Raw genomic sequence first — 16,359 nt, 5'->3', positions numbered from 1 at the left:
AGATGGTGATACTGCGACTGATAAGAATAATGCATTGAGTGATAATGCTAAGGTGAAACAACTTCGCGTTTCTCTAGATGGAACATTTTATCCACGAGATAGATTGGAAATTAATTGGGAAAAAATGATTTTGCTGAAGCATACAAGTCTTACCAAAAGGTGTGTGAAAGTAATGGAAATAAAGAACCTATTTTGGATATGACAGCATTTAAAAGTTTGTATACAATCTATACGTTTGACCTGAGCGCTCAAAAAGAAACTATAAAGTCTAATCGAGTGGATACTTCCCTATACATTGAAAGAGGAGAGAGTGAAGAAGTTGATACATATTGTTTGCTTTTGGAAGAAACAGAATTGCAGATTAATACAGATAATGGTGTGATGATTAGTCTCACATAATTTTTTGTTAAATAAATGAGTGGCAAAGTACCAACTGGGGTATATGTTAATCAAATCAATCTTCATAAACTATCATCTTGTGTTCAAAATCAAAAGCCTTGTACGATTAACGTTAATACAATTCAGAGAAAAGGAGCAGTAAGAATTGATGTTTTGCTCACAAGAGAACAGGTTAAAATCTTGAATGACACTGGCTCACTTAAAATTAAAATGACAAAACCAATGTTGAAAAAATATTCAATAAGAGAGACGAGTGGAGGATTTCTCCCATTTCTAATTCCTTTATTTGCTGGTTTAAGTGCGGTTGGAGCATTGACGGGTGGTATTTCAACAGCGGTCAAAACTGCCAACGAAAGGAAGGCTCAACTCCAGGCTCAAAAAGAATTGGAAAGACATAACAAAGAGTTGGAGAAACAAATTAGTGGAAGTGGTGTAATTGTAGATTTTGCTGAAAAACTTGAAGGTCTGCCTGATAAAGCGAGATTGTTAGTTGGAGATATGCTTTCTTCTATAGCACAAGCAGGTGTAAAATTAACGAAAAGAGGTAATGGATTATATCTTTCTAATAAATAAATGAGCATTGATGAGTGGTTGAAAGAATTTGGAAAGAATACAACATCAAATTTACAACTTGCCAAATATTGTAAGAAATTAAAAATTCATAATGTGGTTATTTGTATGAGAGATGAATTAACAAATGTGTCGAAACATACAAAGAATATTATTATGAACTTAGAAGATAATGATGGGAACGGTTCTCATTGGGTTTGTATTTTTAATAGTCAAGACAAATATTATTTTGATAGTTTTGGTCTTCCACCACCTGTTGAAGTCATAAAATTCTTACAGAATGGTGTTTATCAAACATTTCAAGTCCAAGAATTAAATTCCAAGTGTTGTGGTCAATTATGTCTGTATGTGTTATTTCAACTCAACAAAAATAAAAAATTTTATGATATTATTTTTAATCTAATATAAATGACTTATGTTGGTAAAGATGGTTCTATCTTTGGTGTATCTCAAGAACTGGATATTGATTTATCAAATTATTACACAAAGGCACAGGCTGAACGATATAAATATAATATAAACAAAAATATTAACATGAAAAATGTTTATAAATTAAAAAATTATCCAAGCCCGACTGACGCGAATGACTTGGTGAGATTAAGCGATTTATCACAATATATATACTTAAATAAAACGGCTGTGTATTCTAAAGATACAGAAGTGTTGATATTATCTCCAGGTCATACAGAATTCACAGTTCGAATTAAAATAAATTTTTATAAAGAAGGGCGTATCGTTTGTATGAGAATAGAACAATGGGGGTATGATATGAATGATTTAGGGTATAATTGGTCATTTAAAATTAACCTTGAAGACCTGGAACAATTAAATCAGTCTCGTAAGGAAGAATATTATCCACTTGGTATCGAGAATGAGTTTTGTGGAGCCACGATTAGTAAACAACAAATAAAAGAATTTAATAAGGGTAAATATAATAATGGTTTTGCCCTTGTTTATCTCATGAAAACAGAAAAACAGGATTATATATAATAAGTAAGGAAATACAAAATGATTTAACTATGGGAAGATGGGGAGGTGTTTCGTGCCATAATATTATTCTAACATATATTTCTAATACATAAATGACAGCAAGAAGGCTTCAAGAAAATTATCATTTCTGTGTTCAAGCATACCTTCAAGAAAAGGGTATTCGGTATTTTAATAAATATGTTCTACAACATAAGAATGAGGTATTTTCAATAAAAGATTGGCATTATGCTGATGTTGATAAACCAACAACTTTAGATTTAATTAGAATGTTAAATAATGAAAAAATTATAAGGTTAAGAAAAGGTAAGGCTCTTTTAGAAATTCAAAAGAAATTTTATTGGTATCCTGTTGTAAAAAAATTATTTTGGATACAGGAATAACAAGAAATCCTGATGAATATATGTATAATATTCTATGGGGTGTAAACGATTCAAGTATAGTAAGGGATGAGGAAGGAGTTGAAGAAGAGAGGGAAGAGAGAGAGAAGGAGGAAAGAGAGAAGAGAGAGAGGGAGAAGAAAGAGAAGGAGGAAAAGGAGAAGAGAGAGAAGGAGGAAAAGGAGAAGAGAGAGAAGGAGGAAAGAGAGAATAGAGAGAGGGAGGAAAGAGAGAATAGAGAGAGGGAGGAAAGAGAGAAGAGAGAGAGGGAGGAAAGAGAGAAGAGAGAGAGGGAGGAAAGAGAGAGAATGAATAAATATCAAAATATGGAAACCAGTGAGATTCAAAAAAGAATAGAGGTATTAAAGAAATTAACTTATCTCACCAGGGAGGAATACAAAGAATTGACAAGTCTATTTACAATACTTTCGACAAGACTATCGACATCGAGAAGACGTATTTTAATTCAAGTTTTTCTGAAATAAATGGAGGAGAGAGTGAAGGCATTTCTAAGGATTCTTTATGTTTTAAAAATTAAGATTCAAATGTGCATGTTGGAAACTAAAAAGGTTTTTGCACTCTGCAGAAATTTTTCTCATAAATAAATGAGTTATTGTCTCAAATGTAAAAAGAAAACTAATACTAAAAATATTTCATATATTAAAAGTAAAAATAACAGGGTTATACAAAAAGGTATATGTTCGGTGTGTGGTTCAAAAAAAAAATCAATTTATCTCCAAACACAAACTCGGAGGAGATATACAAAAGTTTTTATCAGGAAGTAAATTTACAACTACTGGAATACCAGGGGAATTACATCTTCCAGGGTATTCTTTCTGTGGTCCAGGCACAAACTTGGATAAAAGATTAGATGAGGCAGACAATCCTAAATCCTGGAGTAAACCAATCAATAGAGTTGATGAAGTGTGCATGAGACACGATATTGATTATGGGAATACCACAACGTTGGAAGAAAAGCATGAAGCCGATAGAGAAATGTTATATAATTTGTCTCTGATACAAAATCCAACCTTGAGAGAAAAAGTTGATAGGTTCATCGTGAAGAAGATGATTAGTGCTAAATTGAAACTTGGACTTGGAAATTCAAAAACTTATAGGCTCTAATGATGTCATTAAGACTGAAGAGCAATTAGCTGATGAATTACATAAACCAATATTCACAAAGTTTCAGAGAAGGAAAGTTTATTCCAAGGAAGTTGATTATATCTGGTCTGCTGATTTGATTGAACTCAATAATGATAAAGGGGTACAAGTATGCTTTAACCGTTATTGATTTGAGGAGTAGATATGCGTGGGTTGTCCCTTTAAAAAACAAAACAGGTAATACTCTTATGTTAGCTTTTCAACAGATATTTAATAAAAGTAAGAGAAAACCTAAGAAATTGTGGACTGATGAGGGTAGAGAGTTTTATAACAAGACATTTATGAATTTTTAAAAAAATAACAGTATTACATTATACAGTACCTTTAATGAAGGGAAGGCAGTTGTTGTTGAACGTTTTAATCGTACCTTAAAAGAGAGACTATATAAAAAATTCACACAACTCGGTTCACAACAATGGTTATCTTTTATTCAGGATATTGTGGATAAGTATAATGACACGATTCACACGTCAACGAATATGAAGCCATCAGAAACATTTACAAAATTAAAATATGAAAAAGAGATTAATGTCAGAAAACCTAAGTTCAAAGTTGGTGATATCGTAAGAATATATAGGTGGAAATCTCATTTTGAAAAGGGTTTTACTGAACGATGGACGAAAGAACTTTTTAAAATTGTTGATGTAATAGATACAGTTCCTTGGACTTATAAAATATATGATTTGGAAGGGGAAGAGATTTTAGGTTCATTTTATTCACAGGAATTACAAAAGACAAAACTAAGCAGATAATACACCTTTGTGGACACTAGAGGGACAAGTCCGAGGTGTATAACAGTATATAATGTGTGTCAAGGGGTGGACGTTCTTACATCTGTGAACCCCAAACACAGAATCCTCAACTGAATAGTCAAGGCTTAACTTTTGTGTGTGTGTGTGTGTGTGTGCAATGGGAGCAATAGGTTGGCGCTTCACTCCCTCCTACTATACACCGTTGTGGACACTCGAGGGCCAAGTCCGAGGTGTATAACAGTATATAATGTGTGTCAAGGGGGACGTTCTTAGATCTGTGAACCCCAAACACAGAATCCTCAACTGAATAGTCAAGGCTTAACTTTTGTTTGTTGATGTGTATGTGTGTGTGTGTCCCAACCCTCACATTCAAAATCTCAACCCCAACCCTCACATTCAAAATCTCAACCCCAACTCAATCCTCGCCCAACACAATGTCTTTTTCAAAATGAGATTTCCACCTATATATATATATTTTTACGTTTTTTTTTTTCTTCTTCCAATTCTGTCTTTTAAGGCTTTCAGGTTTGATGACGTAGAAAGAGGGAGTAAGCCTGCACTTTCTTCCCAGAACGAACAATGTATATATATATATATATATATTTTTTCTCTTCTTCCAATTCTGTCTTTTAAGGCTTTCAGGTTTGATGACGTAGAAAGAGGGAGTAAGCCTGCACTTTCTTCCCAGAACTTTCTTGATCTTGCTCCCATCAAGCACCATCCGACAAAGAACTACATCGATAGGTTTAGATCCCAAAGAGTGATAGCAACTCCAAAAGTCTCCAAAATATAAATAAATAAAATAATAATAATAATAAATAAATAAATAAATAAATAAAAGCCCCCAAAAAAGTTTCAAGTGTCCAACATAAACCCAACTTTCCAAGTCTTCAAGGTATAACCACATTCCCGTTGAGTTTCCAAGATATGTATCACATTGTGAGTTATCAATCCAGAACCCACATTTCAAGTATTCAAAGTAAAACCAACTTACAAAGTCTCTTAAGGATAACTCATTTACTGATTTTTCAAAATTTGTGAGTCTCCAAGGTAGGACCCATATTTAGAACCATCTTGGCAGAACCCTTTTCCTGAGTCTCCAAGGTAGTTATTTAAACCATCAAGGCAGAACTCATTTACTGATTTTTTCAAAATTTGTGAGTCTCCAAGGTAGGCCCCATATTTAGAACCATCTTGGCAGAACCCTTTTCCTGAGTCTCCAAGGTAGTTATTTAAACCATCAAGGCAGAACTCATTTACTGATTTTTTCAAAATTTGTGAGTCTCCAAGGTAGGCCCCATATTTAGAACCATCTTGGCAGAACCCTTTTCCTGAGTCTCCAAGGTAGTTATTTAAACCATCAAGGCAGAACTCATTTACTGATTTTTTCAAAATTTGTGAGTCTCCAAGGTAAAACTTGTATTCTGGCTCATCAAGGTATAACTTGTTCAGTGGGTATTGTCTTGATAACTCACAATGAGTACTATTGCTGTAAAACTCTTTCAGGATTTTGCTGGTCTCCAAGGTATAACTCTTTGGTTGGGTCATCAAGGACGAACTCGTTCTGTGGGTCTTGGTCGCTCATAAGGTCTTCAACCAAGCCAACAATTTCGCCCCAAGTTGTAGCAAAAGCAGTATTTTCATTTCGTATTTCAGACACAATTTCCTGTGAGAGAAAATAATAATGTATTAATTAAGTTATTTAATTATTAAATGAGTATGCTTCAATCAAAGTTTGAAAATAGGAAAATAAAAAATCTTACCTCAATAGATAAGAGGTTTGAATCCAGTTCATCAACTTGAAGGTTTAGTTCCATAGAAGACAGAGAGTTCCAAGGAACACCAAAGTCATCCCACTCAAGGTCTTCAACCAAGCCAACAATTTCCCCCAAGTTGTAGCAAAAGCAGTATTTTCAGATACAATTTCCTGTGAGAGAAAATAATAATGTATTAATTAAGTTATTTAATTATTAAATGAGTATGCTTCAATCAAAGTTTGAAAATAGGAAAATAAAAAATCTTACCTCAATAGATAAGAGGTTTGAATCCAGTTCATCAATTTGAAGGTTTAGTTCCATAGAAGACAGAGAGTTTGAGACAAGCACACAGAACACCATTGCCAGCAAGAACAAATGTTTAAAATGGAGCCTGGGTTTGAAGCTTTTATAGAGAAAGACTGGTGGGTGTGGTTTCCTTTGGAAATTCCCTGGGCAAGCCTAGGCAAGCCTTCATTGGGAAATTTTTCAAAACCATAACATCCTGTAATTTTCTAGTGATTTCTTTGTGAGTCAGAGATGAACTGGAAATGATGTAAGAGTGGGCGGGGCTTAGCAAAAGTAGGCGGAGCTTAGGAAAAGTGGGCGTGGCTTAGAAAAATACCTTATGAAAAGTGGGCGGAGCTTAGCAAAAGTGGGCGGGGCTTAGGAAAAGTGGGCGTGGCTTAGAAAAATACCTCATGAAAAGTGGGCGGAGCTTAGCAAAAGTGGGCGGGGCTTAGGAAAAGTGGGCGTGGCTTAGAAAAAATACCTCATGAAAAGTGGGCGGAGCTTAGCAAAAGTGGGCGGGGCTTAGCAAAAGTGGGCGGGGCTTAAAGAAAAGTGGGCGGGGCTTAACAAAAAATAACCTGTGGCTCAGGAGGTGGTCAAACAAGAGCATTAAGAGAAGTTTATCATTTCGTAATGGCACAAATGGGGTATCTTAAAAAATATAAAGATTCAAATGTTTTGTTTGTCAATATTTTAGATGGGGATTATTGTGCAAAGAAAATTAAACTATTGAAGGAATTTGAGAATGAACAAATCTTTATAGGTTCAATGAGTGAGCTGTTCAACCCTCAGGTGTTCAATTCAATGAGGTTCAACCTCCAAGTTAAAAGGGGAGACAAATAAATATACCTTGGGATAAAAAGGGGATTTATTTTTAAGGAAAAAAAATATAAATCGCTGAAAATCCCCCATTCATTTACATGGGGAAAAGTGAGCCAGAATCAGTATTCTTACCCTACTTATATATATATATATATATATATATATATATATATATATATATATATATCATCCTTTTGTGTGTCCATCCACAATGTACGTTGAGTGTACAAAAAAAACACAAAAACTCACTCGAGTCCCAATACATTGATGCAGAAGTCCTTGTCCTTCAGAAAAGCACCAGCTCAAGTTTTATCCAAAGTACTAAATAATTCTACAACTTTTGGCCTTCAGGTGAATTGGGTTCAAATCCCCAATGATGCAAGTCGTCTCAATTTGATGCGTACCTGCGTCCTCACCTGTCGGGACTTGCTTTGGGACTGGTGACCATGACTTCAATTCCTTTCGCTTTATTTACCCAGGTAATATAACTCGACTCCATCAATTTTGGGAAACAAACCTTGCATGAGACTGGGTCACCACTGAGCACGTGGATATTATTCGCCAATGAGAAAGCGCCGAGCTGCCCGAGTTCCACAACTTTTTGTTTTTTTAAACACAGCAAGTCTTATCTCGCGTTGAAGGAAACCAGCAATGACGCACACACACCCCAAGGCCTTGAGTTCTCCAAACTCTTCCTCAGCATTCTCTGTGAAGCCATCCGTCTGGAACAGCAGCTGAGGTTGAAGCAAAACTTCGTGGAATACAAAACGTTAACCGTTCAGCCTGGCGGAGGTACGCGCTCGACCGAGTGCCCTTCTAGTTGTACGTGTTAACATCTTCATATCTGCTATGTTAAACCTCGTGTTGTATTAACGGTTAAGATCTTAAGGTCCTTGAGTTTGAGCCCCTGTCGTGCTGTTAACTAACAACAGGTGGGTTGTCTCTTCCTGGTGGGTTCTCTTCTTCAACAGGTGGGTTCATCCTTCCGAGGTCGGCAAAATGAGTGCCAGCTTGCTGGTATCCTGTGTCGGAGAGGCGACCCGTCCAGGATTGTACCCACTGCCCAAGGAGACTGCTTTAGGCCGCTCTGGACAGAGCATGGTCCCAATGGATGGATGGGTTGGCTTTACACCTCACCGCAGCTCCATGGTTACGATACACGAACATCTTCCTCTCCTTTTAACACAAATCGGGACTTGGTGAACGGTACATCCACAAAGGATGGGAAAAGGTGTTCACCTGAAATCAAGGTGCACGGTTTCAGGTCGTCGCGTTTACCTGGAAGAGCGACGGAGATGCTGCGGTGCCTCGTTTGCGTCGGGACAGGGAAGCCGTGCTCCGAACGTTCCTCGGGTACTCCGACCGTGCCTCCGTCGATTGAAACGAGCACGTACAACGAACAATGCGAACGTCACAATTGGAAAACAAATAATTATTTCAAACCACCGTCTTTCATTTCTCTCTTATTTATTTATTTATGTATTTAAAACCCACGGGTCCGAGCAATTGAAGGTTGTTTGTAACAGCAGTGGATCAGCAGTTCATGAACCAACTCTGAGAACATGCACACCTTGCTATGAATTCCAATTTTAAGGCCTTCCTGGCATCAGGAAAAAAACAAACAAAGGATGAAGAAGACAGAAGAAGAAAACAAGAAGAGGAATAAGAAAGGCTCAAAGACTTTGATAAATGTTAAACATGACATAGAAACAGCTGTTGGTGAAAGAAGTTCAAACTGTTAACAGAGTCATGTGATCAGCAATGGAGACACACTTTCTTAGCTTCACAGTTAACTGAACTCAAAACTGGCACAAAAACGTGGGCACAGCACTTTCATTCGTCACGAATCAATCACCTGGCAAGGGGATACCACAGGTGGGTATCAAAAACTTTCAAAACACTTCAACACATCAGATGTCAAGGCCACTGGACAGTCATCGTGGAACACAACGGCTCTTTTACACAGGAGGTGGAGGAGGAAAGGGGGACAGAGGAGGGAGGGGAAGGGAAGGCAGACGTGCGGTGGAACGTTAATTACGATTCAGCCAACACCCACTTTGAAGCCTTCAATCACATCACCTGTTCACACCTGGAGAAGCAAGGCGATACCAGCCAGCACCCACTTTGAGGCCTTATCCTTTGAACGAAGACCGAAAGTCCACACGTAAGTCGGCCCACGCTCTTGAGTCTTGTACACGGGACATTCGTACACGGTTCGGCTGTCTTGGCGATCGACTAACACGGCCTTCACAAGGATGACCGGCATCGACGATGTCAGCTCCTTGGGACGTGATTCGGCCAGTGAGCCTGACTGGGTATCCCATCGTGCACCTGCAACGATAAAAACATCTTCTGTTATTCAGCAGGAACCTTGAAGCTCGTCCAAAAGAGCTCGTGACGCAACGTTTCGCCGAATCATTGTCAGTCCATCAACGAAATATATATATATATATATATATATATATATATATATATATATATATATATATATATATATATATATATATATATATATATATATATATATTGGATTAATCTCAAGGAAATTGTCCCCAAAAGAAGGCTGTCCTCGGATGACGATAACAATGGAGAAAAGACTGTCAAATTCTGGAGGGTGAAGGCCTGTTCGAGCATTGTTCTCAGGCTGCCATCTTTTGACTCGACTCGAGTGTGACGCGATGGAAATGAATGTGGAACGAATGACAGGACGTGTGATTGGGAAGAGCTGGGTATGTGTTGAGTGAAGCGCACTGTTACTGGATGACCACTGACCACGTGATGTTTGAACGACCAAAATATCTGAAATCAGCGGCTATCAGCTCCCAAAGAGGTGCGGTCTGCGTGAAGTGGCTTTCTCAGGTTTCGACACAAAGCATTGAACAATCCAACGTTGGAGGTGTGCCATTTTGAGGAGGTGTGCCATCATCACTTGGTTTCAGGTGACTTATGTTTGTACTGGTGGCTTAACCTGCTGGTTTGGACAAATCCGTTAAGGTTGTCTGGTCACGGACTCCGTACTGCAATGTAAGATCGGTCACGGAGTCACCTCTCGCCGGACAGCATGGCTGGCCCAATAGGTACGGTGGTGGAGATGAAGGCCGCCATCGACCCGGATGTATATTATGGTAAGTAAAAAGTGTATCATCTCTCTCTCTCTCTTTCTCTCCACCTCTCCCCCTCTCTCTTTCTCTCTCTCTCGCTTTCTGTGGTGACCTGCCCGAAGGCAGGTTCTTCGCTGCTGTCGAAACGTCATGGCATGGATTACACCGGAGAGTTTCATTCTCAGCAGCAGTCAGGGCAGAGATACAAATTTGGACGGAGTGGTGGTGCCATTGGCTTCTTTTTTTTGGATACAATATCGAGGCTCATAAAAGAGCTAATATGCAGAACGTACAACAAAGGGAGCATGAGACAAGATGGGCAGGAGAGGGAAGGACAAAGCAGTCTGGAACAAAGATATGAGGATATCTGTGGAAGGGAGAGGGATGGGGCGTGGTACATGGGGTAAACAAGATGGACATGACAGGGACTTTCAGGAAGGAAAACAGGGAATTTGAAGGAGGTGGGTTTGGGGTGGATTAACGGGGAAGAAAAGATCGTGGTTTTGGATGGGGGAAGATAAGAGATGGTGGTGAACAGCTGTTTTGAAGACTGAGAGGGAAGAGTGGAATTGGAGTGTATGGGGGAAGAGGAAATATGGGCGCAGAGATCACAGGCGAAGCGGGGTGGGGGGGGGGGCAGGCCGGAGAGGGAAGAGGGGGAGGTGTGATGAGATTTGAGGTGGTGGTAAGAGAAGGTGTGATGAGATTTGAGGTGGTGGTAAGAGAAGGTGTGATGAGATTTGAGGTGGTGGTAAGAGAAGGAGGTGTGATGAGATTTGAGGTGGTCGTAAGAGGAGGACGTGTGATGAGATTTGAGGTGGTGGTAATAGGAGGGAGTATGATGAGATTTGAGGGGGTGGTTAGAGGAGGAGGTGTAATGAGATTTGAGGTGGTGGTAAGAAGGGGTGGTGGTAAGAAGGGGAGGTGTGATGAGATTTGAGGGGGTGGGAAGAGGGGAGGTGTAATGAATTTTGAGGGGGTGGGCAGAGGGGGAGGTGTGATGAGATACGAGGGGTGGTTAGAGGGGAGATGTGATAATATTTGAGGTGGAGGGAAGAGGGGGAGGTGTGATGAGATACGAGGGGGTGGTAGGAGGGGAGTTGTGATAAGATTTGAGGTGGTGGGAAGAGGAGGAGGTGTGATGAGATTTGAGGTGGTGGGAAGAGGGGAGGTGTGATGAGATACGAGGGGTGGTCAGAGGGGAGGTGTGATAAGATATGAGGGGGTGGTAAGATGGGAGGTGTGATAAGATTTGAGAGGGTGGGAAGAGGAGGAAGTGTGATGAGATTTGAGGGGTGGTAAGAGGAGGAGGGGTCATGAGATTTGAGGGGTGGGAATAGGCGGAGGTGTGATCAGATTTGAGGTGGTGGTTAGAAGGGGTGATGGTAAGTAGGGGAGGTGTGATGAGATTTGAGGGGGTGGGAAGAGGGGAGGTGTGATGAATTTTGAGGGGGTGGGAAGAGGGGAGGTGTGATGAGATTTGAGGGAGTGGGAAGAGGGGCAGGTGTGATGAATTTTGAGGGGGTGGGCAGAGGGGGAGGTGTGATGAGATACGAGGGGCGGTAAGAGGGGGAGGTGTGATGAGATTTGAGAGGGTGGAAAGAGGGGGAGGTGTGATGACATTTGAGGGGTGGGAAGAAGAGGTGTGATAAGATTTGAGGTGGTGGGAAGAGGGGGAGGTGTGATGAATTTTGAGGAGGTGGGAAGAGGAGGAGGTGTGATGAGATACGAGGGGGTGGGAAGAGTAAAGGTGTCATAAGATTTGAGGTGGTGGGAAGAAGGGGAGGCGTGATGAGATACGAGGTGGTGGGAAGAGGAGGAAGTGTGATGACATTTGAGCGTTGGGAAGAGGGGGAGGGAAGAGAGGGAGGTGTCATGAATTTTGAGGGGGTGGAAAGAGGAGGAGGTGTGATGAGATACGAGGAGGTGGGAAGAGGGGGAGGTGTGATGACATTTGAGAGGGTGGGAAGAGGGGGAGGTGTGATGAATTTTGAGGGGGTGGGAAGAGGAGGAGGTGTGATGAGATATGAGGGGGTGGTAAGAGGGGAGTTGTGATAAGATTTGAGGTGGTGGGAAGAGGAGGAGGTGTGATGAGATTTGAGGTGGTGGGAAGAGGGGGAGGCGTGATGAGATACGAGAGGTGGTAAGAGGGGTGGTGTGATAAGATTTGAGGTGGTGGGAAGAGGGGAAGGTGTGATGAGATACGAGGAGGTGGTAAGAGGAGAGGTGTGATAAGATTTGAGAGGGTGGGAATAGGAGGTGTGATAAGATTTGAGGTGGTGGTAAGAAGGGGTGGTGGTAAGAAGGGGAGGTGTGATGAGATTTGAGGGGGTGGGAAGAGGGAGAGGTGTGATGAATTTTGAGGGGGTGGGAAGAGGGGAGGTGTGATGAGATTTGAGGGGGTGGGAAGAGGGGAGTTGTGATGAATTTTGAGGGGGTGGGAAGAGGGGGAGGTGTGATGAGATACGAGGGGGTGGGAAGAGGGGCGGTGTGATGACATTTGAGAGGGTGGGAAGAGGGGAGGTGTGATGAATTTTGAGGGGGTGGGAAGAGGAGGAGGTGTGATGAGATTTGAGAGGGTGGGAAGAGGGGGAGGCGTGATGAGATACGAGAGGTGGTAAGAGGGGAGGGGTGATAAGATTTGAGGTGGTGGGAAGAGGGGGAGGTGTGATGAGATACGAGGAGGTGGTAAGAGGAGAGGTGTGATAAGATTTGAGAGGGTGGGAAGAAGGGGTGGTGGTAAGAAGGGCAGGTGTGATGAGATTTGAGGGGGTGGGAATAGGGAGAGGTGTGATGAGATTTGAGGGGTGGGAAGAGGGAGAGGTGTGATGAATTTTGAGAAGGTGGGAAGAGGGGGAGGTGTGATGAGATTTGAGGGGTGGGAAGAGGGGGAGGTGTGATGAGATACGAGGGGTGGCAAGAGGGGGAGGTGTGATGACATTTGAGAGGGTGGGAAGAGGGGGAGGTGTGATGAGATTTGAGAGGGTGGGAAGAGGGGGAGGGAAGAGAGGGAGGTGTGATGAGATATGAGGGGTGGTCAGAGGGGAGGTGTGATAAGATTTGAGGTGGTGGGAAGAGGGGGAGGTGTGATAAGATTTGAGGTGGTGGGAAGAGGGGAGGTGTGATAAGATTTGAGGTGGTGGGAAGAGGGGAGGCAGGTTAAAAAGGAATCAGTTTCTTCGCAAAATATGTCATGGAATCTTTGAAGTCTCTCGGACTGTTCTGTTCGAAGAGTCCTCAGTTTATCGTCCCACCAGATGGACAGCACACTCATCGATGCAATCAATGCCCCGCCTGCGAAGCATCAGGTTGACCGTTTATTGTGAGGTTGGGAATTGAACTCAGCCAGTAAATGTACAATGAGGATAAGACAAAGATATTTTGTAAATTCCACTTTCGGATACTACATGATGATTTCTGGACAGTCAAGTCAGGAAATCGTGCCGAAGGCTGAATGTATCACACCAGTAGTGTTACCTGACCAGGATGCGTAAGGTTAAGGAGTGGGGTCGGAGGGTCAAGGACACACCTTCCATGAAAAGTCCATGAATATAGGCCTCGTCCTGGTGGGGACTTGTTACGTCCTCTCGGTTCTTTGTTGTCACTTCCACAGCCAAGGCCATGGAGTCAAGCGGCCACTTGTTGCGACGTGCGGTCGCCTGCATGATGGCAGTGAGGAACGATTGAGGGTTGAACAACCCACCAAGCCACACGGTATTCGGGAGGATAAAATCGGCGGTCCAGCCCTCCAGCTCCTGCCAACACGATACACGCACAAAACAAAATTATTATATCAACTTTTGTTTTTATTTATATCTGTTTGTCCGTCTATCTGTCTGTGTGCAGACGTCAGTGTACGATCGAGGGACTACTCAATTTCATTTGAATGAGATATTTTGAACACGAATCGGAACACAAACCTGCAGCTTCGCGGTCCTTTGGCTCTGGATTTGGCAAATTGTACGGAATCTCTTTCCGATGCGCAGATGAAGGTAATTAATGTTTTCTTTTTTGTTTTTTTTAATCTGCCTACCTGTCCTGGCAGTCAAGATTGAAGATCATTCCGAACAGGAAAATTCATGTTTTGAGTGACATCATAAAGGACACAAACAACAGGTACAAATCACGAGTGTGACGTGTTCAATAAGGTGGTGTAAAAGACGGTGCATCAACAGCGGGAAACTTCCTTTTTCTACAAATTAATTATTTACTTGAAAACTGTAGAACACAAAATCTCCTTCTTGGCACTTTAAAACCCCCCTTCCGTTTGGCAGCACTCCATTGGATAAACTCGTACGTCACCTCGACCAATCACATGCACCTGTCGCTCCCTCAGTGTTGGGGTGCATCGAGATTCAGACAAAAATGGCACCTCGTCGGGGAGTACATGTACATCGTGCTCGGAAACACAAACCAAGAGCTGAGAAGACCCTTCCCACGTCCTTTTCCTCAAGGATGCGTGGGGTAAGATGTTCTCGGAACTCTCTGGCTTGCTGTGCTTTTTGTTTGTGGGCATAGTCGAGGCTCATGGAAGAGGTAGTAAAGAAAAAATCGTCAAAGTTCTTCTTCCTCATGTTCTTTCTTGGTCTTCTGCTTGATTCCACATAAAGTGGAAGAGAAATTGAGAGCCAGATATGCTATTGTTGTTGCTGTTGTTTCGCATGCAGCCTGTGGCTGCTTGGCTTCATCATTTTATGGAGGCGTGGCTGTGCCGCTGATACAGTGCCCCGTGACCAGCACGCCGGTGCTCATTTCACCGACCTCAGAAGGATGACAGACTGAGTCAACCTACCTGGTGTTATTTCAACGGTACAAGAGTATGCATCGAACTCAAGACCCTAAGATCTTAAGCCAGCCACCTTAATCGTTAGCCAGAGATGAAAAAGAGAGCCTAAAAAACACAAACGAGACCAGGTGATCATGTGTCAACGTTTGATTGTTTTTGTCCGTTTTGATCCTTCCTTCATGTAATATGTGTGTTGGTGAACTCATACCCGTATGCGAAGTTGCAGGTCTGAGTGCCCAACAGAAAGGCTGAACATGGAGGGATAGGCCCGACGAGTCCATGCCGCAGGCACGGCATCAAAAAAGATGGCCGTTTCCAACTCCTCCATGTCCGTTGTGATGGTTAGTTCACCCTGAGGATGCAGAGGATGCAGATGGTTAGATCACCCTGAGGATGTTCAGAATTCAGAGGAATAAGGTCAGAGGGGAGAAAATCACCATTGTTTGGTGCACCTTGGTTGCACACAGCGATGAATCTCAGTCGATAATCATTGTTACGTCACGTTTGTACACTTGTATTGTTCAACATCGTATTTCGTTATTCAATATTGTCCGTTCACGATTGGCAGACCCCTCTCAGACCAAAGGAAATTAAATGCGACCTTTTTTGGTTGACTTTGAACACTTGGGGAGGGAGGGGGGGATGTGCCGGTTCGGTCGGCCCATTGTTCTCAAGTCATTTTCAGTGTAAATTCCTGAACTTTTGAACCCGTCCGGGATGCCAGTCCGGTTTCCTCAACACAAGGCCACAACGACCACAGATAATGATGATGATCGTGTTTTTGAAAACCCATGTGCCAGCAGGATGTGATGACGAATACTTTTGAACAAAAAAGATCAGATTCAAATTGTCCGCTTCCTTGGCGTCGAAGAAATGGGGAAAAAACATTCGATTTCTGAGATCCAAATTGGACACGTCACACTTAGTTTCGACATTCCTCCCCCAAAAAAATTCGGAATTGCAAGATCCACGTGTTGTGGAGTTCCCTCAAATGGGACCATGGCTGCACCAACCACTGCTGCACGGATCATGGGCCTTCTTCAGGAGTCGCGAGAGATTTGTGAGCGGAGTACCGTCCGTCCTGTTCGAACGAGGGCACGTGCACCTTGAGGCCGAGTTTCACTTCTTGCAGTGACCTTCGCATCTCTCTCGTGAGCAGGTTCACATGCTCACATTCCTGATAGGCGACGACCACGAAAGGAGTTCGCTTCTCTGCCTTGCTCATCAACTCGGCCAAGTTGAAAGGCTCGGGAAGTTTCTGCAACACTTCGTCCAGCGTGGCATTCACCTGCGTGAGACGAGGACCCAGTGTTAAGATCATGTTCGTGCTTGGAGGTGAGTGGCACATTTTCT

The 16,359-nt window shown here is 42.1% G+C and overlaps 3 protein-coding genes across 10 annotated transcripts in view; all 3 read right to left on the bottom strand.

Moving 5' to 3' along the window:
* Positions 1-16,359, bottom strand: part of LOC147007759 (dynein axonemal heavy chain 17-like) — a 552,046-nt gene that overhangs the window by 324,509 nt on the left and 211,178 nt on the right. The gene's annotated exons all lie outside the window — the stretch shown is intronic.
* The window catches only part of LOC147007760 (uncharacterized), a 132,314-nt gene that overhangs the window by 69,052 nt on the left and 46,903 nt on the right, over positions 1-16,359 (bottom strand). The window lies entirely within an intron of this gene.
* LOC147007761 (dynein axonemal heavy chain 17-like) lies at positions 8,570-16,353 on the bottom strand. 2 transcript variants are annotated; one of them, XM_085866465.1, is made up of 4 exons: positions 16,112-16,353; positions 15,215-15,358; positions 13,750-13,975; positions 8,570-9,450 (listed from the first exon to the last, which is right to left on the bottom strand). In XM_085866465.1, exons 1-4 carry the CDS (start codon positions 16,325-16,327, stop codon positions 9,203-9,205), a joined length of 834 nt encoding a protein of 277 aa, XP_085722591.1. In that variant the 5' UTR covers positions 16,328-16,353; the 3' UTR covers positions 8,570-9,202. The 2 variants fall into 2 exon arrangements, with proteins under 2 accessions (XP_085722591.1, XP_085722592.1); XM_085866466.1 differs by lacking the exon at positions 16,112-16,353 and adding an exon at positions 16,020-16,052.

This window comes from Eptatretus burgeri, chromosome 26 (assembly GCF_056783735.1).
Source record: "Eptatretus burgeri isolate ZD-2024b chromosome 26, Ebu_testis_v1, whole genome shotgun sequence".
NCBI lineage: Eukaryota > Metazoa > Chordata > Myxini > Myxiniformes > Myxinidae > Eptatretus > Eptatretus burgeri.
This window is presented reverse-complemented; position numbering and strand designations above follow the sequence as displayed.

Bases quoted from the DNA above. Each gene is read 5' to 3' on its own strand.
- LOC147007761 (XM_085866465.1), bottom strand. From the start codon at position 16,327: ATGATCTTAACACTGGGTCCTCGTCTCACGCAGGTGAATGCCACGCTG. The intron at 15,359-16,111 runs GTGCACGTGCCC...CTGCATCCTCAG, and splicing joins AAGTGAAACTCGGCCTCAAG to GGTGAACTAACCATCACAAC. The intron at 13,976-15,214 runs GTATGAGTTCAC...TCGTGTTGGCAG, and splicing joins ACCTGCAACTTCGCATACGG to GAGCTGGAGGGCTGGACCGC.